The 23437-nt window shown below is 34.7% G+C and overlaps 2 protein-coding genes across 2 annotated transcripts; both read left to right on the top strand.

Moving 5' to 3' along the window:
* Nucleotides 1-1531: 1531 nt before the first annotated feature.
* On the top strand, nucleotides 1532-10342 carry LOC133328014 (putative uncharacterized protein DDB_G0282133). The gene is made up of 4 exons (XM_061536564.1): nucleotides 1532-1901; nucleotides 5003-5156; nucleotides 5487-5614; nucleotides 9369-10342. The coding sequence occupies exons 1-4, from the start codon at nucleotides 1542-1544 to the stop codon at nucleotides 10329-10331; spliced, it is 1605 nt and encodes a 534-aa protein (XP_061392548.1). The 5' UTR covers nucleotides 1532-1541; the 3' UTR covers nucleotides 10332-10342.
* Nucleotides 10343-10393: 51 nt separating this feature from the next.
* LOC133328013 (uncharacterized) lies at nucleotides 10394-17258 on the top strand. Its single transcript, XM_061536563.1, has 3 exons — nucleotides 10394-10435; nucleotides 16285-16332; nucleotides 16420-17258. The coding sequence occupies exons 1-3, from the start codon at nucleotides 10394-10396 to the stop codon at nucleotides 17245-17247; spliced, it is 918 nt and encodes a 305-aa protein (XP_061392547.1). The 3' UTR covers nucleotides 17248-17258.
* Nucleotides 17259-23437: the final 6179 nt, after the last annotated feature.

Raw genomic sequence — 23437 nt, 5'->3', positions numbered from 1 at the left:
AATTGATAATTTGTTGTTGCAAAACAGGGTTGTATTTGAAATTATCTCAACTTATCATAGATTTTTTGAGCAAATCGAGATATTAAGGGAATTTAATTTTGCGTTGTATATCGTGGTAAATTGAGCTCGATATAGCAATTTAGACTATGCCTCCTAAATCGACTCGATTTGTAAATCGATACATGAAATTCCAGCTGTTTTCACTAGTATTTAAATTAATTGATTTTCATAATTTCTGTGGCCATTTTTTTTTTTCAATATTTTCTTTTCCCAGAAATAGGGAAATTATGATTGTGAAAAGTGGCGCCCAATGTATCTTTACTTTCTGTTTTGTGTGGTATTACAGTAATTGCGACTCCAGCTGTCAGATCGATATATTAGCAGAGGGGAAAAATTCAATTATACTAAAATAGTTTGAAGTAGAACTATTACTCTCCCAATAAAGCCCTTTTCTACTCACGCCTATACAGCCAAGAAATTGCCATAATTTATATATGCATTTTTTAACCAGCACATATACAAATAAATTTGTGTTAAAATTATGCAGAGCAAGTGTTAAAACCCCCCCCCCCCCCCCCCCCCCCCCCCCCCCCCTATAACAATTCATTTATTTTTCATATTTCAAACGAAGAGGAAGAAGAAGAAAAAAACACTTTACATACCCCAAGCCAAAATGAAAATTTACTATTGACTTCCGGTAGAATAAAACATTACCTGCAATGTATTCAAAGAAAATATTTACATACTCACTTATATACACACATACATATACACATTTAAACTAATGCATTCTCTACTCGAAAGGAGAGCACAACATTTGAATTCCATTGGAATATAGGTATAGAATGGTTGAGCGTTAGCCACCATTTTGGTGTTCCATAAGTTCATTTACCAAATTAGAGGGTATATGCCTTGTAAATGAACCATACCGCCTGCTTTTCCCATCACCCTCTCCCCTACACTAGCCACAAGGACTTGTGAGTATTGTCAAAAATGAAATGAAAAAGCCACCTCATTGCTGGAAATTTCATTTCATGTGCATGGTGGGTAATTTATTTTATCGTTTGTTCAAATCTAAATTGATCGTTAGCTGCAAACCACAAACAAAATCTACCGACAATGTGGCGTCGTTTTATTTTTTTAGTTCAATTTTTTAGCCTTTTTTCTATAGTCCGTTAGCCAGGTCAACGAGTACGTATGCCATATTTTGTGTAGGAGGTGGGCCTAGGAAGTTTCAACGGTATTTCATCAGGAGCACAAAATACATGTACAACATTCCAAAAAAAGGAACAATTTTATTACATGTAAACAAAAATCTGGGAAAAAACAATGTTCTAAAATTACACTTGCATGTCATGTTGATGTTATGAAAATATTCAAATTGCATGTTGTGATGTACTACTACTGCTACACCAGTCAAACCAAATATTGTTAATAGTTTTTTTTTTCGTTTTCTTTATATAATATACAATTTGTAATAATACTATAATTTGTTGTCGTTGTTTCTTTTCAGTGTATAAACATTAAAACAACAAGACAAAATGGCTCCCCAACAAAATTCCACACTTATCGATGGAAATCTTGATGTGAGTCCTTCGTTGATTAATATACCCGAAGAAATTAGTCGTTATAGTCCCATATTGCCACCAAAGAATCAACATCAAAATCACGATAAGAATAATAATAACAATAACAGCAACAGCAACAAAAACCACAACAAACACGTTAATAACGACAATAACAACCATCAACAAGATGTCAACTTTGTACGTAATTGGGAACAAATGGAAAAGGAAAAACGTCATTTGCACAAATACAAACATCAGCGTAACGGAAGTTATCGCAGCGGTTGCAGTAGACGCAGTCGTTCGATTTCATTATATGGTGTAAATAGTACAATTGTAAGTATTTTAAATATACAAAAAAACAATACATAAATAAATATTTTTATGTACAATTAGTACTACAAGATATGGAATATCTCGCGATTGATTAAAAAGGAATAAAGACTCGTTTAGATTATGCCTTTCAAACCGAGGCACGAAATCCTAGCTGTTTAGACTACTATTAATATAAAGTGGATTTGTTTGCGTATACATACACATTTTTATGCTTTAATAATTTCTGTGATAAATTTTCAATCAATATTTTTATAATTTTGGTAATCCATTAGATCAGAAATGCAAAAAAGAATTAATTTTAGTAATTTTATTATAAGTGCAAAAAAGACAATTTTTCAACAGCTGACATAGTAGTAGTTAGTAGTTATTCTGAATACTGACTAAATTTAAAGCATAGGCACATCGAGATATCGAGTGGATTTAATTTTGTATGGTAAATCGAGGTAAATTCATCTCGATTTAGCAATTAAAAATAATGCATATTAGCACGACAAAAGCTGTCGTCTAAAGGCGCCTTAATTGTAATATTTGCGGAAAGACAATATTCCGATCTATCTCAAGGGGTATAAATAATTTTAACAATATTATAATATAATATTTTATAATTGGAAAAAACAATATACTGCTTTAAAAACTAATTTATTTTTCAAAAACAGCTTTAAAATCCAAGTTCTGATTTAAGTTTGAAAAAGTATATTGATTCGAATTTACACGTTAATTGAATTTAAAATTTTTTTAATCTACTTTCATTGGTGTTTGAATATTTCATTTCATATCAAAGTGTAGATGTTTGAAAAATATTTCATTAATTCTATGCTTTGATTGATGTTAAAAATATTTTTCTCGGGTATTGAAAAAAATATTCTTTAAAATATCTACACTCTGCTAGGTATTAACAAAATATTTTTTAAAACATTGTTATGTAGGTTATAAAACTCTACGCTCTGCAAAAAAAAAATATTCAGAATTTTCTTTTTACTTGAAATCCAACAAACAATGAATTATGCTTAAAGTATGCTAAAAAATATGCTACAATTCAATATAGTTGCCTACCAAAAATATGGCAGCTGATGAAAAATTGATAATAGTTTTATAGATAATGAATATTACTATTATTTAAAACTACAAATGTTTTTATGAATTTTTGATCAAAATTATGAAAATATTTATTGAAAAATTGCCACAGAAATTCTGAAACCAGTAACATGTGTATGTATTCGTAAACGAATAACAGCTTATAAGATACCTTTATATCATTTTCAAAAATACTAGTCCCAACAGTTAGGATTTGGTACCTTGATTTAGAAATCGTGTAGATTGGGAAGGCATAGTCTAAGTACGCCTTTATGGTAAATTTAGATAATTCCAAATACAACTCTGCGTTCGCACCAACTAATAATCACTTCTCCTAAACGTGTGCTTCAAAATATAGTAACTGCTGAAAATTGATTTTTCAATAAATATTATTATAATTAAATAAAATAAATCAAAAATAAAAAATATTGATTGAACAATTGACACAGAAACTATGAAACTAGTAAAATGTATGTGCGTACGTAAACAAATAACCGGTGGCGAATCAACATTATATCATTCTAATACTAAAGAGCTTTTAGACTACAGCTCTTCCAAATACAACCCTGCTTTTGCACAAAATAATGAAATGTTGTCCATAAAGTATGCTTTAAAATTAATCAATGTCAGCTGCTGAATACTTTTTGTTTGCATTTTTAATAAATATTACTATAATAAATATTACTATAATTAAAAAACAAATTTTTTCCAATTCTGACCTAATAATAGAAATTCCTATAAAAATTATGAAAATATTGGTTGAAAAATTGCCACAGAAATCAAGAAAGCAGTAAAATGGGTACGAAAACGTAAACAAATAACAGCTGGCAAGTCCACTTCATATTAATACTAGTGTAAACATCTAGGATTTCGTATCTCGATTTACAAATCGATTCGATTAAGAAAGCATAGTCTAAACAGACCTTTACCATACAAAATTAAATCCACTCAAAATCTGGATTTGCTCGAAATCCTATTGAGTTAATTCCAAATATAAGCTTAGATTTGCAGCAAAAACATTCGCGTAGTACTTTAATATCTAAACCACCACGATTGGGTACCACGATTTACAAATCGATTCGATTTGGAAAGCACAGTCTAAACGCGCCATTATGTTAAATCGAAATAATGCCAAATACAACCTAAAAATATACCTTAATTTTCGATAAAATTTAAAACAGTTGCTGGCAAAATTGTGATAAAAGATCATGGCATAATTATACAAGGTAGTTTCATGCAGACATATGATTCCTATTTTTCATTTTATTTGAAAATTGATATTTGAGTTTCAGATTAAAAAGAGTTGCCATTATTATGAGACTACCTTCCATAATTATGCCATGGGTATCTGCTGGTTGCATAATTATACAAGGTAGTCTCATGCAGACATATGAACCCAATGTTTTCATAATTTTACTTTCGACAATATTCAGCTTTCAAAATTTAAATGGAACTACCTTCCATAATTATTCTATTATTAAATCTATTCGCTCAAAATACAGTTATTTTCTTGTTTTATTCTGATTTGCCAACTACCATGGATGAACGTAAAACATGTACGATCGAACTATCAAACAAACAAATTTTGGGTAGAAATGTAATTTTAACTAAGAGTGTGTAGAACACTTTAACTTAAATTTCGAATAATAGTTTCGAATGTGAAAATATGTTTGCCGCATTAATTGGAGCCTAAAACTATGCTACAATCATGTTGTTGACTTTGATATTAATATTACATTTACATTGTACCGAATTTCGTTAACCCAGTGGGTTTAAATTGTCAATTCCACTCTATGTATTTCAAAGAAATCCTCATAAAACGCAAACTAACGGAAGAGATAGCCACTAAAAACTACGGAAATGAAAAATTTCAGAACATTATAGGGCCAATAAATAATATAAATATTTTTCTCACATTCCGCATTTATTGTTGAATTTTTTTTTGCCCACTATCATCATTTTACACATACACCTCTCATTCCACAATTTTTGCAAACATTATAATTTTATTTGTTATATCATTATAGGAACAAGGTCATAAGGAAATTACAATTTGGTTGGGCGATGAACCTCGTTACGTTTCTGGCGTTACAAATAAAACGACATGCAATGACATAATCAAAGCTTTGATTGATGATGAAATCCGTTGTGGCAATTATGAATACTGTCAACGTTTAAAAGGTGAGTAAAATACGGCGTGCAACTCAACGACAAAGTGACTAATTTCAGACATAATCGCATTTTAATTATAATTATGTCATAATACCGTTATGCTGATAAAAAACTACTTTATAGAATTTCATGGATTATATAAACTAAATAGAGGTTTCTTTTATTTTGTTTTCTTTTATATTTTGATGACTGTACATCTGGTAATCGTCTTAACCAACCGAAATATGAATATGGCGCCATTTTCTATTTTACACACCACTACAACAATGTTTGCAATTTTACCAAAAAAAAACAACAACAAAACCCACAAACATGCACACACACACTCTAAAACAAAAGATGGCACAGCATCGCGTGACTACAGCGATTACGTTATAACGGAATGTTGGCGCGGTATTGAACGCAGCTATGATGGCAATATGGCGATACTGCCCGTGTGGAAAGCCTGGAGTCGTGTACACAATGAGGTAATATTAAATACTCAAAAAATATACCATATAGCTGTGGTTGTTCTACAGGAGTGATACACACAAACATACATAATAAAATATATGTACATGCCACGTTGCGACTTTAACTTTTACTCTTGTGACTTTTTGTCGTGATTGCATAATTTCGCCAAACAACAAAAAAAAAACAAAGGAAACCGAAAAGTGGAAGAGGCAACTTTTTGGCGCCTCACGCAATCTTAACAAACACGCTTATCACACACACACACTCAGGACAAATATTCCAACCTTTGTCTACAAACAGACGCACGGGCGCACACAAACACACATGGACATTGACTTTTCAAACAAACGGGACAAATGTTTGCTTTAGAAACGCAGTTTCATTTTTGTGGCTGTGGTTTATCAGAGCTAAGCGTTTTCACTTCACTATAATTAGTGTTAATGGCGTTGTGAAGTCCAGTGGGGGAGAGTATTATGCATGTATATTGTATATACAATCTGAAATTTTTTGAAATTTCTAGATTTTTTCAAGATAATACCCGGTGACGTATACGCAATATCGTGATTTGAAAGTTTTAATGGAAAAGTTAATGTCAATCAATCATACGACACAATGTACGCCGTGATTTTTTTGGAATGACTGTAGAGCATCGATAGTTCATATTTAAATTTCATTTTATTTATTTCTATCCTGAAATGTTTTCTTTTATAATGTATGTAAAACGATAAACGTTTTCAAATGTATATCAAAATTACATTAGGAAATGTTATTTGCAGCAATTGCCAATTTATGGGCGAGAGAGGAGAAGGGCTGTCATTCCCCCCAACTCTCTCACCAACAAAATAAAGAACCAGGGCTTGTAAACAGAATATTCACCCCTATTCCGTATGTCGTCGTCGACACAAAACGACGTCGAAGAGTGTCGTCTTTTGCAAATTGGTATTCCCTATGTCGTTGTCGACATTTATCGATAACTATTGAAACATTTTTGGTATTCCGTAACAATGTGTGACGATGTCGAAGATTTCTTCGTCAATGTTTTAGTTGACGACTTAAGTGTTGGAGCATTTTTTTTAAGAAAATAAAAAAAAAACATGACCGGACAAGAATAGGATACATCAATCAAGAATCTATTCAATACGTAATGCAAAATGAAGTGTAAATAAAGAAAAATGTATGGGATCTATATATAAATCTGAACCGATTTTGACCAATATCAATAGTTTCATCCCAATTGGATAGAATTTTCCAAATTTCACCCCGTTCGGATCATAAAGGTGACATGTATCTTATTCAAATAAACTCAAAAAGTAATTCTATGTATATACTAAAAAATAACTATGGGTCTATCTCGTTTCCTTTCGGATGTTGCAAACACATGTACCAAGACATAATGCCCTGTTCCACAGTGAGGTGAAGGATACAAACACATTTTTACACAAAAATATCAAACAAAATAAACAGCTGACCATAATTTTAGAGATGTGTTTTTTGTTTTACTGATATTATCGATAAATAGTCGACATCGTCGCATGAGTATTACAGAATACCAAATTAGTGTCGAAGTGATGACGATGTCGATGCGAAGTGATGTCGACAAAGAAACGTCGTCGAAACGACGACGACTTACGGAATAGGGGTTATTGATACAATTCTATTAATAAATACAATAAATAGCTTGTGTCAGTAGGAACAAAACATAATTCTGTAGTCATAAATGAGAATATAATATATAAATAATTTAATCGTGTTGTTTCACTTCACTAAACATTGACATTAACACCTCTACTTAACATTTGTAAATAATCTTTTTCGTATTTACTCAATCAAATTCAAAACTTGCCCCATTATACTTAGAAGAAAACAAGCCGTTTTTAATCACCCATCTGTGCAAAATGAGGTTAAAAAATACGAAATTGAAATAACATCTCTATGCTCTTTTTTGATTAAGCATTTTTCAATCTTCAGATTATCAAAATATGATTATAAATAACGGGTAATATAGTCATATTTTACACATTTACAGGTTTAGACAGTTCGAAGATTCAATATTTGCCCTTTATGACTCTTTCATGTCATAATTATACAAGGTAGTCTCATGCAGTCATATGTTTCCAATTTTTTTTTTTCATAAATTTGCCTTTGACACTACTCAGCTTTCAAAATTTAAATGAAAATATCTTCCTTCGAAATGTACGCATATCATATGTTCAGTGGCAAAAATCGATAAATAATTTTTATTTATAAATATTTTGAAGTTCCCTGCCTCTAAAACTTATAAATATAAGATATAACCTTGAGAGCAATGTGCTTTAGAAAATATATTTTGTGTAACACTTTATATATTGTTTAACATTTTATGGAATTTATTTTTCATATTATTTAAAATTGATAGATGAGTTCCAAATTAAAAAGAATTGTCATGATCAAATTCTCAAATGAGACTACCTAATTATGCCATGGACTCTCTCTCTCTAACTGTGTTTTGTTGGATATATGTGGATGTTTTTTAAATATTCTTCCAGATGACCCCACTGTTGCTCGATTGGGTTCAAATCGGGTGATTGTCCTGCTGATGCCAACACATGGAGGCAGTTATACGAGAGCGGTTCGGAAACTTCTTAGTCTATCAATGAGAGAGAATAATTAGTTTTTTCAAAAATATTTTTATTTTTCAATATAATCTCCTGAAACTACAATACCCTTAGTCCAACACTTTTCTAGCAATTCTATCCCTTGATTAAAACTGTTTTCCTCAAGGTCTTCAAAATAGTGGTTTACAACTGTAATTTCATCTTCATTTGAGGTAAAACGCTTGTCAGCAAGAATTTTTTTTACATATGGGAACAAGTAAAAGTCACTGGGAACTAAATCAGGAGAATAAGGTGATTTTAGCTATTGTTAAAACACGCTTGACCGCTGGTGCCGGTACGTTTTTCTCGAATCTGTACATTTAATTGATCCGAAAGGTTGTCATAGTACTCTGAATTTATTGTTTTACCCTTTTGCAGATTGTCAATCAATTAAATACCTTTTAAGTCCCAAAAAACCGTTGCCATAACCTTACCAGCCAATAGAATTGTTTTTGCCTTTTTTGGGACACTTCCTCCAGCTTCAGTCCATTGTTTGGATTGTTCTTTTGTCCCTGGAGTATAGTGGTGGATCCATGTCTCATCCACAGTTATGAAACTACGCTTAAAATCTATTTTATTTAAATGATGCAAACAAGCTTGAGAAATGTTCATTCTTATGCGTTTTCGATCGACTGTTAACAAATACGGCACCCATCTTGCTGAAAGCCTTTTCATCTCTAGTTCTTCATCCAAAATTAAATGGACTCGATCATTTGAGATGCCCATGATATTAGCAAATTCACGAAATTTTTCTATCGATCATTTAATACCATATCATGCATTTTGACTACAATTTCTGATGTTGTTGCCGGTTTTGGACGTCCACTACGAGGTTCATCTTCAATACTTGTACGACAACGTTTAAATTCAGAAACCCAATTTTTTACTGTTTTACATATGAAGAGAGCTGAGATGGAATTTTTTAAAACACTTAACTTTTTTCTGTTTATACTGCGCTTTTTATTTTCAATTGAATTGGATGACTTGTAGGGTTTTAAAATATTATGAAACGTGGAATGACTTTTATTCCCGATTTTTCCAATACCTCGAACCGATTTACCGTCTAAAAACGCAACACATTCAAACATAACATAAAAATTAATCTAAATCGATTTTCGTTCTCTTTTATTTGCAGATCCGTTTAAGTTTGAAACATCACAAGGACATACAAGATCCCAGTAAGGCATTTAAGAATAACACCACCCTAACGTGTATACGCAACTATATTTGTAAAATATTCAAATTTGGACGCAAAAAATCCAACAAGAAGAAAAATCAACAAAAACCTCCCTCCAATAACGGCCAGAAGTCGAAGACAATTGAAACTCACGAGAAAAATGATAAAAATGTTAAACTCATCGAAATAATAATTCCATCTTCTGAAAACGATAACAATAATCTCGATTTGAATGAATTAAATTCAAATAATCTGAAACCAACTAAAGAAGAGGCCGCGATAAGGGCCAACAACAAAGTCAACAAAGAGAAACTATATCGTTTATCTGAAAATCGTTCTTCTCAGCGTAAACGCAGGAGCTACCGACGCAAGGATAAACGTGTGACACACGATAAGCTAGCCAATGCCAATGAATGCAGTAGTAAGTTCTTGCGCAGACGTAAAGACTCCACAATACGCAGTTCGGTGCGCAGTAAACTAGCCCAAAAGAATGCTCAAATGAATGAACTCTACGATCGGGAGTACGCTCTCACCAAAGAACTTACCAATAAATGTAAACTATATAAATTACAAAATGAACTCTATACCGCCACCGATAAAGATTTGGAAATGTCAGTGGGACAAATTCAAGAAAATATTGAGGCATATGCCCGAGAAATTATACGCACCGAACATGAACTTCTGGAGGTGAAGAAAGAAATCAAACAGGATATATCCATAATAAATAATTTGAAGCGTCTGACACTGGAAACCGATCCAAATGAGTGTGGTGTTCCCGTTGACATTGAAAAGTTGTTAAAACCCGAATCGTCAGCACTGCCCGCTCCCATTACCGTTCAAGAGCCCAACAGTAATGAACAAATGTTATTTGTTGATAATATTTATGAATTTTGTGACAATAACGCCAGTATGTTGGTCTAAACCAATTACACGTGGTGCACACCCCTACACATCAGTCTGACTTATGTACATAAAATGTCTAAATGCCGTCGAAAGTTTGCCAATTAGTTTTACATAGTACTACTGTAAGATTTGTTAAGTTTATTTTTATATTTTAGTATATAAGTTTTATACAATGTTTGTAATAAAATATAAATGAAGAAGTGAAATTTTTAATTGTGGTGTACATTAATATAATTGAATTTAATGGAATATAATTATTGAAAATGCGAATGAAATAGGGGAGAACGGCTTGAAAATTGTTCATTTGACCACCATACCGGCAGAGATTTCCTCCAAGGGTACTTTCAAGGACAAGAAGTCTTATAACAACTCAGAAGAGTTCCTGTGACCTTGTTCTGAACTTTCTCAATATCCTCGACCGTTCTGAAATCCTTACGACCAAAGAACGAGGATGCTGTTTTAGATTTAAACTTATCGCGGTTTGTCCTCCGATGCTTCCTGTAAGGTTTCTCTTTTTCCTTGGATGTGGGAATCTGGAAAAGTATCATCCTGTTATCCGAAAATGAGCATTTATCAGATACCTTTCTGTTCATGACCTCAGAGTTGTCCATGTTTGTGAGGATTATGTTAATGTTTCCTCACTCTATTTACAAACGTCGCTGTGTTGCCCCTATTACATAATCTAAGATTATATCTAAGTATAAAATCAAATATGGACTCATCGCTTGGATTGGTGCCACTGTGAAAGTTGTGGACATTGGCATCATAACCAATGACCAGGTCGCCAATGTCGTTTATCTTCTCCAGCAGGTTGCATAGACGACAGAGACTATGAGGGGCCTCGCGTTACCCCTATAAAGTCTGACTAAATTTAGTTCCTTTTTATTAACTAATATACGAGTTCTAACCTTCTCTGCAGTGAAAGCGGTAAAAACCTTGAAATTTTTGCCACTCAAACCTGTCGCCTTGTCCTTGTTGAGATTTGATTCATGGATGAGTGAGAGTCGATACTTGAGAAGGAAAGGAAGGAATTCAGCAGCTGCTGCTTTGCAATGTGCAGATTAGTTGGAGCTTCCCAATGCCATTCCTCTTGAGGGTTTGTTCTGCAGCAGAGTCGGTGGTAAACTTAGCAATTTGCATGGAATGTATAGGTTGTGAACATTTTCTTAAAAAACACAGTAAGACATGTTAAAGTAAAGATTAAGCGGTTCCATTATGTGGAGCCTATACCAAAAACTATATCGGCAATTATGAGGGAAGTTTCTTACCCTATATACTTCAAATCGGATAAGGATGCTTAAAAACGCACAATAAAGGAACAGATTGTTTTGAACTTATAAATACAACACATATCCCATGTGATATTTGGGCCACTGGCCAAAACTTGATCGTGTCCTTAATAGGAATATTTTTGAGAAAATTGCCAATACATAGACATACAGTGAGTATAATAAGTATTTTGCCTCAATACAAATTTGGCAAAATTCCAATATATACGTCTAAAGCCAGCATACTAAAGATGTAAAATGAATTACGAATGATGGAATACATAGCAAAAGACCTATTGGTCACGAAGATATCGGCCAAAATCTATAACAACCCAAAAATTATCACAAAAAAGTATTTTGTTTTTTATTATTTATTATTGTTTTAGAAAAAATATTACATAGAACACGTTTGGTATTTTTATACCCTCCACCATAGTATGGAGGGTATATTAATTTTGTCATTCCATTTGTAAGTCATCGAAATATTCATTTCCGACCCTATAAAGTACATATATTCCTAATCAGGGTAAAATTCTAAGACGATCTAGCCATGTCCGTCCGTCTGTTGTAATCACGCTATCTTCTGAAGGAATTGAGATAGGGTGCTGAAATTTTGCATAGGTTTGTCTTTTGTCTGCAGTTAGGTCATGTTCGAAGATGGGATATATCGGTTCACGTTTAGGCATAGCTCCTATACAACAGTACACCCCAATTTTTTCTACCGAATACGCTGAAATTTGGTACATTAGGTTCTTATTGGGTATAAAATGTATCCACAAAAAATTTATAAATATTGGTCCTCTTTTTCTGGTAGCCCCCATATAACGGTACCTCCTAATTTTCAGTATTTTGAGGATTTTGATCGTATTTTTTCACCGAATTGTCTGTAATTAAGTATTATATGAGTTATTATGAGTTCTTAATAGGTGCCACATCTCTCCACAAAAAATTATAAATATAGGTCCATTTTTTTCGGATAGCCCCCATATAAGGGTACCCCCAATTTTCGGTATTTTGGGGTTCTTGAGCGCGTTTTTCAACCGAATTCTTTGCAATTTGGTACTTTGTCGTCGTATATGGTAACAAATCTCCCTACCAAAAATTTTTAATATTCGCCCCCTTTTTGGGGTCGTCCACTTATAACCCCCTTTTTATATTAAACTAGTTATATGATTTTTTCCGTGTTTGGGTTTGAACCAGGGATGCAAAAGTTGGTACAATTGTACTAATTTTAGCACTATTTGGAAGTCAAAAATGCAATAGCACCCCGATGACATATTTAGCACTATTTCTAAATTGTATCAAACTATTCTCACTTTAAAGTATTATAAGTACATAAACATACAATAAACATACAATATGAAAATACAATCGCCATCCCCCGCTGTTGTTACGAATGAGAGAGATGTTTTTTCATTATTTCAGGAATATTTCGGTACAGATATTCTTGTTGCTTTTAACGTCAAGAAGTTTGGCGCAGTGGGAATCACTTCAATATTATTTTACACTCAATGATTTTTAAGCCGATTCCCAAAAGTTATAGCTCAATTCTATTATTTCAGAATTTTCAAACCTTATTTATACCCTTCACCGCACTGTGGTACAGGGTATTATGTCTTTGTGCATATGTTTGTAACAGGCAAAAGCAATCGAAATAGACCCATGGCTCCTTCTGAGAATATGCATAGAATCACTTTTTGAGTCGATTTATGCATCCGTCTGTCCGTCCGTCCATGTATTTTTGTGAACAAAGTACAGGTCGCATTTATTATCCGATTTGAATGAAATTTGGCACAGGTCACTTATTTGGCCCAAGGACGAACCCTATTGAAATTGGAGAAAATCGGTTCAGATTTAGATATAGCTCCCATATATAGTTTCATCCGATTTTATGTAAATGGTGCACCAAACTCCCAATATTTGTCCGAAGATAAAATTTTGCATTGAGTACTGAATTACGTCTAAACTGATACTCGCCAAGTTTTATTGAAATCGGTTAAGATAGCTCCCATATATAGTTTCGTCCGATTTATGTGAATGGTGCACCAAAATCCCAAGATTTATCCGATTGAGAGAAAAATTTGGCACAGTGTACTGAATTAGGTCTAGGCTAATGTTTACGAAGTTTTGTTGAAATCGGGTCAGATTTAGATATATCTCTCATATACAGTTTCGTCCGATTGAGGAAAATAATTGCACAGAGTACTGAATTAGGTCCAGACTGATGTGTGCCAAGTTTTATTGACTTATTTATTTGAAGATTATATTAAATTGAGATCATATAATTGATTGAGTCATGTGTACATATTTATATATGTTCTTATTAATTGTTAATAACAATAAAATTTTTATTAAAAAAATATAAAAAGTACAATCGGACTGAAAAAAGTACACTTTGTATTGGAAGTCAGTACAATTTGAATAATTTCATTTCACATCCCTGGTTTGGACTCTGTTGTAATCATTTCATCTGCGGAAGATACAAAGAAACATGGGGTCGAGGACAAATACTTAGAACCATAATCGGTATGTAGAAATGTCGGTATAGGTACACTTTTTGGTATGTTCCCTATATTTTTATTTCAAGTACGGTGGAGGGTATACAAAGTTCGGCCCGGCCGAACTTAGCGCTTTACACTTGTTATAGTTACAATTGCGGTTAACCACATACTATAAGTTATTTGGAGGCGATTACAATACTTTACGATTACATTTTTCGTGGGTATTTTCTCACATTTACATTCAATACATTCTCCATCAACATTTCATTCAATAGTTGGTAATTTCTCGTCCTAATTTTATGATGAGAGTATTAAATATAGTTGTCGCGGCTTCAAAACATCCTAAATATGTTTAGAATAATAAAAAGGAGGCTTTGCAAAATATAACGCGAGGACAGGACCTTAAAAACTATTAAAACCCAAATCCGACAAACAAGTTATTAAAAAAAATATCGCGAAACCCAATTTTTCTAACTTCGAATTCTTTATGGTCCAGTAATTTTGATCTGGGTACCAATATATGCGATGAAAATATCAATTAGTTACATCGTTTAGGGGAGTTGTCAATCTCCTACTAGGCCCGTCTTCCCGGGTTGCGGATGGGAAGGGGGTCTCCATGATGTGCAGAGAAAAACTGACCTAGGCCTCCTAGATCAACTTTTCTCTGCACTTCATGGATACCTTGGGGATCTTCGGATACTCCGTGGACCAAAATGGTTCGGGGTAGTGCCCTAAAATAAATTAACTACGATGGGAAAAAGAAGCAAAAATAATAAAGTTACAGTGCAGGGAGTTAAGCCACGTGTCGTCGAGATCAAGCAATTGTGATCCGGGTGTTCTAGGTGTGGATGCCTTGGCACGTACAGCCGTACCTGCTACAAGTGCATCAATTCCAAACCAAAACGTTGACGAACCGGATATTCCTTTGCAGCAAAGGATCCATCGTCTCCTGGGAGAGCAGATGTCGCCCCATGCTCGATTGGGTTCAAATCGGGTGATTGTCCTGCTGATGCCAACACATGGAGGCAGTTATACGAGAGCGGTTCGGAAACTTCTTAGTCTATCAATGAGAGAGAATAATTAGTTTTTTCAAAAATATTTTTATTTTTCAATATAATCTCCTGAAACTACAATACCCTTAGTCCAACACTTTTCTAGCAATTCTATCCCTTGATTAAAACTGTTTTCCTCAAGGTCTTCAAAATAGTGGTTTACAACTGTAATTTCATCTTCATTTGAGGTAAAACGCTTGTCAGCAAGAATTTTTTTTACATATGGGAACAAGTAAAAGTCACTGGGAACTAAATCAGGAGAATAAGGTGATTTTAGCTATTGTTAAAACACGCTTGACCGCTGGTGCCGGTACGTTTTTCTCGAATCTGTACATTTAATTGATCCGAAAGGTTGTCATAGTACTCTGAATTTATTGTTTTACCCTTTTGCAGATTGTCAATCAATTAAATACCTTTTAAGTCCCAAAAAACCGTTGCCATAACCTTACCAGCCAATAGAATTGTTTTTGCCTTTTTTGGGACACTTCCTCCAGCTTCAGTCCATTGTTTGGATTGTTCTTTTGTCCCTGGAGTATAGTGGTGGATCCATGTCTCATCCACAGTTATGAAACTACGCTTAAAATCTATTTTATTTAAATGATGCAAACAAGCTTGAGAAATGTTCATTCTTATGCGTTTTCGATCGACTGTTAACAAATACGGCACCCATCTTGCTGAAAGCCTTTTCATCTCTAGTTCTTCATCCAAAATTAAATGGACTCGATCATTTGAGATGCCCATGATATTAGCAAATTCACGAAATTTTTCTATCGATCATTTAATACCATATCATGCATTTTGACTACAATTTCTGATGTTGTTGCCGGTTTTGGACGTCCACTACGAGGTTCATCTTCAATACTTGTACGACAACGTTTAAATTCAGAAACCCAATTTTTTACTGTTTTACATATGAAGAGAGCTGAGATGGAATTTTTTAAAACACTTAACTTTTTTCTGTTTATACTGCGCTTTTTATTTTCAATTGAATTGGATGACTTGTAGGGTTTTAAAATATTATGAAACGTGGAATGACTTTTATTCCCGATTTTTCCAATACCTCGAACCGATTTACCGTCTAAAAACGCAACACATTCAAACATAACATAAAAATTAATCTAAATCGATTTTCGTTCTCTTTTATTTGCAGATCCGTTTAAGTTTGAAACATCACAAGGACATACAAGATCCCAGTAAGGCATTTAAGAATAACACCACCCTAACGTGTATACGCAACTATATTTGTAAAATATTCAAATTTGGACGCAAAAAATCCAACAAGAAGAAAAATCAACAAAAACCTCCCTCCAATAACGGCCAGAAGTCGAAGACAATTGAAACTCACGAGAAAAATGATAAAAATGTTAAACTCATCGAAATAATAATTCCATCTTCTGAAAACGATAACAATAATCTCGATTTGAATGAATTAAATTCAAATAATCTGAAACCAACTAAAGAAGAGGCCGCGATAAGGGCCAACAACAAAGTCAACAAAGAGAAACTATATCGTTTATCTGAAAATCGTTCTTCTCAGCGTAAACGCAGGAGCTACCGACGCAAGGATAAACGTGTGACACACGATAAGCTAGCCAATGCCAATGAATGCAGTAGTAAGTTCTTGCGCAGACGTAAAGACTCCACAATACGCAGTTCGGTGCGCAGTAAACTAGCCCAAAAGAATGCTCAAATGAATGAACTCTACGATCGGGAGTACGCTCTCACCAAAGAACTTACCAATAAATGTAAACTATATAAATTACAAAATGAACTCTATACCGCCACCGATAAAGATTTGGAAATGTCAGTGGGACAAATTCAAGAAAATATTGAGGCATATGCCCGAGAAATTATACGCACCGAACATGAACTTCTGGAGGTGAAGAAAGAAATCAAACAGGATATATCCATAATAAATAATTTGAAGCGTCTGACACTGGAAACCGATCCAAATGAGTGTGGTGTTCCCGTTGACATTGAAAAGTTGTTAAAACCCGAATCGTCAGCACTGCCCGCTCCCATTACCGTTCAAGAGCCCAACAGTAATGAACAAATGTTATTTGTTGATAATATTTATGAATTTTGTGACAATAACGCCAGTATGTTGGTCTAAACCAATTACACGTGGTGCACACCCCTACACATCAGTCTGACTTATGTACATAAAATGTCTAAATGCCGTCGAAAGTTTGCCAATTAGTTTTACATAGTACTACTGTAAGATTTGTTAAGTTTATTTTTATATTTTAGTATATAAGTTTTATACAATGTTTGTAATAAAATATAAATGAAGAAGTGAAATTTTTAATTGTGGTGTACATTAATATAATTGAATTTAATGGAATATAATTATTGAAAATGCGAATGAAATAGGGGAGAACGGCTTGAAAATTGTTCATTTGACCACCATACCGGCAGAGATTTCCTCCAAGGGTACTTTCAAGGACAAGAAGTCTTATAACAACTCAGAAGAGTTCCTGTGACCTTGTTCTGAACTTTCTCAATATCCTCGACCGTTCTGAAATCCTTACGACCAAAGAACGAGGATGCTGTTTTAGATTTAAACTTATCGCGGTTTGTCCTCCGATGCTTCCTGTAAGGTTTCTCTTTTTCCTTGGATGTGGGAATCTGGAAAAGTATCATCCTGTTATCCGAAAATGAGCATTTATCAGATACCTTTCTGTTCATGACCTCAGAGTTGTCCATGTTTGTGAGGATTATGTTAATGTTTCCTCACTCTATTTACAAACGTCGCTGTGTTGCCCCTATTACATAATCTAAGATTATATCTAAGTATAAAATCAAATATGGACTCATCGCTTGGATTGGTGCCACTGTGAAAGTTGTGGACATTGGCATCATAACCAATGACCAGGTCGCCAATGTCGTTTATCTTCTCCAGCAGGTTGCATAGACGACAGAGACTATGAGGGGCCTCGCGTTACCCCTATAAAGTCTGACTAAATTTAGTTCCTTTTTATTAACTAATATACGAGTTCTAACCTTCTCTGCAGTGAAAGCGGTAAAAACCTTGAAATTTTTGCCACTCAAACCTGTCGCCTTGTCCTTGTTGAGATTTGATTCATGGATGAGTGAGAGTCGATACTTGAGAAGGAAAGGAAGGAATTCAGCAGCTGCTGCTTTGCAATGTGCAGATTAGTTGGAGCTTCCCAATGCCATTCCTCTTGAGGGTTTGTTCTGCAGCAGAGTCGGTGGTAAACTTAGCAATTTGCATGGAATGTATAGGTTGTGAACATTTTCTTAAAAAACACAGTAAGACATGTTAAAGTAAAGATTAAGCGGTTCCATTATGTGGAGCCTATACCAAAAACTATATCGGCAATTATGAGGGAAGTTTCTTACCCTATATACTTCAAATCGGATAAGGATGCTTAAAAACGCACAATAAAGGAACAGATTGTTTTGAACTTATAAATACAACACATATCCCATGTGATATTTGGGCCACTGGCCAAAACTTGATCGTGTCCTTAATAGGAATATTTTTGAGAAAATTGCCAATACATAGACATACAGTGAGTATAATAAGTATTTTGCCTCAATACAAATTTGGCAAAATTCCAATATATACGTCTAAAGCCAGCATACTAAAGATGTAAAATGAATTACGAATGATGGAATACATAGCAAAAGACCTATTGGTCACGAAGATATCGGCCAAAATCTATAACAACCCAAAAATTATCACAAAAAAGTATTTTGTTTTTTATTATTTATTATTGTTTTAGAAAAAATATTACATAGAACACGTTTGGTATTTTTATACCCTTCACCATAGTATGGAGGGTATATTAATTTTGTCATTCCATTTGTAAGTCATCGAAATATTCATTTCCGACCCTATAAAGTACATATATTCCTAATCAGGGTAAAATTCTAAGACGATCTAGCCATGTCCGTCCGTCTGTTGTAATCACGCTATCTTCTGAAGGAATTGAGATAGGGTGCTGAAATTTTGCATAGGTTTGTCTTTTGTCTGCAGTTAGGTCATGTTCGAAGATGGGATATATCGGTTCACGTTTAGGCATAGCTCCTATACAACAGTACACCCCAATTTTTTCTACCGAATACGCTGAAATTTGGTACATTAGGTTCTTATTGGGTATAAAATGTATCCACAAAAAATTTATAAATATTGGTCCTCTTTTTCTGGTAGCCCCCATATAACGGTACCTCCTAATTTTCAGTATTTTGAGGATTTTGATCGTATTTTTTCACCGAATTGTCTGTAATTAAGTATTATATGAGTTATTATGAGTTCTTAATAGGTGCCACATCTCTCCACAAAAAATTATAAATATAGGTCCATTTTTTTCGGATAGCCCCCATATAAGGGTACCCCCAATTTTCCCTGCAATTTGGTACTTTGTCGTCGTATATGGTAACAAATCTCCCTACCAAAAATTTTTAATATTCGCCCCCTTTTTGGGGTCGTCCACTTATAACCCCCTTTTTATATTAAACTAGTTATATGATTTTTTCCGTGTTTGGGTTTGAACCAGGGATGCAAAAGTTGGTACAATTGTACTAATTTTAGCACTATTTGGAAGTCAAAAATGCAATAGCACCCCGATGACATATTTAGCACTATTTCTAAATTGTATCAAACTATTCTCACTTTAAAGTATTATAAGTACATAAACATACAATAAACATACAATATGAAAATACAATCGCCATCCCCCGCTGTTGTTACGAATGAGAGAGATGTTTTTTCATTATTTCAGGAATATTTCGGTACAGATATTCTTGTTGCTTTTAACGTCAAGAAGTTTGGCGCAGTGGGAATCACTTCAATATTATTTTACACTCAATGATTTTTAAGCCGATTCCCAAAAGTTATAGCTCAATTCTATTATTTCAGAATTTTCAAACCTTATTTATACCCTTCACCGCACTGTGGTACAGGGTATTATGTCTTTGTGCATATGTTTGTAACAGGCAAAAGCAATCGAAATAGACCCATGGCTCCTTCTGAGAATATGCATAGAATCACTTTTTGAGTCGATTTATGCATCCGTCTGTCCGTCCGTCCATGTATTTTTGTGAACAAAGTACAGGTCGCATTTATTATCCGATTTGAATGAAATTTGGCACAGGTCACTTATTTGGCCCAAGGACGAACCCTATTGAAATTGGAGAAAATCGGTTCAGATTTAGATATAGCTCCCATATATAGTTTCATCCGATTTTATGTAAATGGTGCACCAAACTCCCAATATTTGTCCGAAGATAAAATTTTGCATTGAGTACTGAATTACGTCTAAACTGATACTCGCCAAGTTTTATTGAAATCGGTTAAGATAGCTCCCATATATAGTTTCGTCCGATTTATGTGAATGGTGCACCAAAATCCCAAGATTTATCCGATTGAGAGAAAAATTTGGCACAGTGTACTGAATTAGGTCTAGGCTAATGTTTACGAAGTTGTGTTGAAATCGGGTCAGATTTAGATATATCTCTCATATACAGTTTCGTCCGATTGAGGAAAATAATTGCACAGAGTACTGAATTAGGTCCAGACTGATGTGTGCCAAGTTTTATTGACTTATTTATTTGAAGATTATATTAAATTGAGATCATATAATTGATTGAGTCATGTGTACATATTTATATATGTTCTTATTAATTGTTAATAACAATAAAATCGGACTGAAAAAAGTACACTTTGTATTGGAAGTCAGTACAATTTGAATAATTTCATTTCACATCCCTGGTTTGGACTCTGTTGTAATCATTTCATCTGCGGAAGATACAAAGAAACATGGGGTCGAGGACAAATACTTAGAACCATAATCGGTATGTAGAAATGTCGGTATAGGTACACTTTTTGGTATGTTCCCTATATTTTTATTTCAAGTACGGTGGAGGGTATACAAAGTTCGGCCCGGCCGAACTTAGCGCTTTACACTTGTTATAGTTACAATTGCGGTTAACCACATACTATAAGTTATTTGGAGGCGATTACAATACTTTACGATTACATTTTTCGTGGGTATTTTCTCACATTTACATTCAATACATTCTCCATCAACATTTCATTCAATAGTTGGTAATTTCTCGTCCTAATTTTATGATGAGAGTATTAAATATAGTTGTCGCGGCTTCAAAACATCCTAAATATGTTTAGAATAATAAAAAGGAGGCTTTGCAAAATATAACGCGAGGACAGGACCTTAAAAACTATTAAAACCCAAATCCGACAAACAAGTTATTAAAAAAAATATCGCGAAACCCAATTTTTCTAACTTCGAATTCTTTATGGTCCAGTAATTTTGATCTGGGTACCAATATATGCGATGAAAATATCAATATCAATTAGTTACATCGTTTAGGGGAGTTGTCAATCTCCTACTAGGCCCGTCTTCCCGGGTTGCGGATGGGAAGGGGGTCTCCATGATGTGCAGAGAAAAACTGACCTAGGCCTCCTAGATCAACTTTCATGGATACCTTGGGGATCTTCGGATCCTCCGTGGACCAAAATGGTTCGGGGTAGTGCCCTAAAATAAATTAACTACGATGGGAAAAAGAAGCAAAAATAATAAAGTTACAGTGCAGGGAGTTAAGCCACGTGTCGTCGAGATCAAGCAATTGTGATCCGGGTGTTCTAGGTGTGGATGCCTTGGCACGTACAGCCGTACCTGCTACAAGTGCATCAATTCCAAACCAAAACGTTGACGAACCGGATATTCCTTTGCAGCAAAGGATCCATCGTCTCCTGGGAGAGCAGATGTCGCCCCACAGAACAAATCTGTGAAGCGTATCCGCTCTTCAGAAGGTCCGCAACCCTCACCCAAGAAGACGATGACTTTTCGTCTGGTAGATCCTTCTACCTCTTATCCGGCTTGCGTTGGACAACAAACTGCGGAGAAACGACCAAGTCTCCTCTGGAAAGGAGACCTCCAAGGCTCGTAGTCAACGACAGCGTAAGCCGTATGATAGACCAGCTAAGGTAGCCACCGAAGAAGGCCTTCTTGTGGCAATCATAGACAAAGCTGATCCTCAGGGTTGAATCAGTGAGAGTCATTGGTTGCTATTTGAAGGAGCCCTTCGGTCGGCTATCGTCTGTGGGACGGACCAAGGGGACCGACAGTTTGGTAGTGACTTCATGCAGAAGGGTGCCAAAGTCATTAACTGTTTAAACAAGAAATCCAAGGATTTTCTTGTGGAAACCGTTAGTGGCTTTGGCGCGCTCTTAGAAGGAGTCAAGTGGCTCTGTGGATAGTCAAGCGGCTCTTAAAGTCATCAAATCTTGTCACATCAAATCCGAAGCCGTCTTCAAGTGTAGAGCAGCTCTGGAAGAACTAAACCATAGCTATCGGTTATGTTGGGTACCAGGACATTGTGACATCTTGGGTAATGAAAGAGCGGACGAACTAGCTAGACGAGAATCTCAATGCACTGATCTAGAACCTGATGACTCAATCAAACCACCCATATGTCTTTTCTATAGGAATTTTGAGGCATTCTTCGACGAAACCTGCGAACTTTGGCACAACTAACCTAGGTGCAACGTGTCAAGGTCAATTTGGCCGACTCTGTCTACCAAAAGAACGCACTCACTATTGAACCTGAGCAAAGCTGAAATTAGAGTGATGACGGGAATCATCACTGGTCACTGCAACATCAGGGCTTTTACTAGTAAATGGGATCTTCATGCAACCGATTACTGTAGACTCTGTGCTGACGAGGAGGAGACGGAGACAATTGAGCATCTCCTGTGTCATTGCCCAGCCCTGGCTTACAGGCGACACAGACTAATGAGTGCTCATTTTCTACCGGGTCTCAGTTTCTTCTCAACAACCTGTTCTAATCTATGTAGTGTGCAACGGGTTAACATTATAATAAATTTCAGGAGATGCTTTGGAATGAATCATATGACTTGGCACGCATAATTCACCAGCCTTATTGCTCGTCGTTGGGTTGGGTTCTTGTCACATTCATCCATTAATTATGCCAACTACCAGTTAATTTTTATATGCGTGCATAAATTTAGTATAGGAAATAGAGAGAAGAAAGTATTGATTAGAAAAAGATTGAAGGGAACCTATAGTCCAATTGAAAGTAGAAAGAAGGAAGAGTGTTTTCAACCTAGTTTGCTTTAGCCATGCAAAGCTGTAGGTGCATGGTCAGCCCTCCCATCCTGTCTACCATATTGATCCAAAAAAACAACGAATAGTAAAAGTTTATATGATAGACCCATATTTAAATTACCCCACTTCACCTAACCGAACCCTTTAAAATTCAAATTTGAAATTCAATTTAGACCATGGTTAATAAAA

This window comes from Musca vetustissima, unplaced genomic scaffold (genome assembly GCF_032173495.1).
Source record: "Musca vetustissima isolate MV318-11 ecotype Yass unplaced genomic scaffold, APGP_CSIRO_Mvet_v1 utg24870, whole genome shotgun sequence".
Taxonomy (NCBI): domain Eukaryota; kingdom Metazoa; phylum Arthropoda; class Insecta; order Diptera; family Muscidae; genus Musca; species Musca vetustissima.
This window is presented reverse-complemented; position numbering and strand designations above follow the sequence as displayed.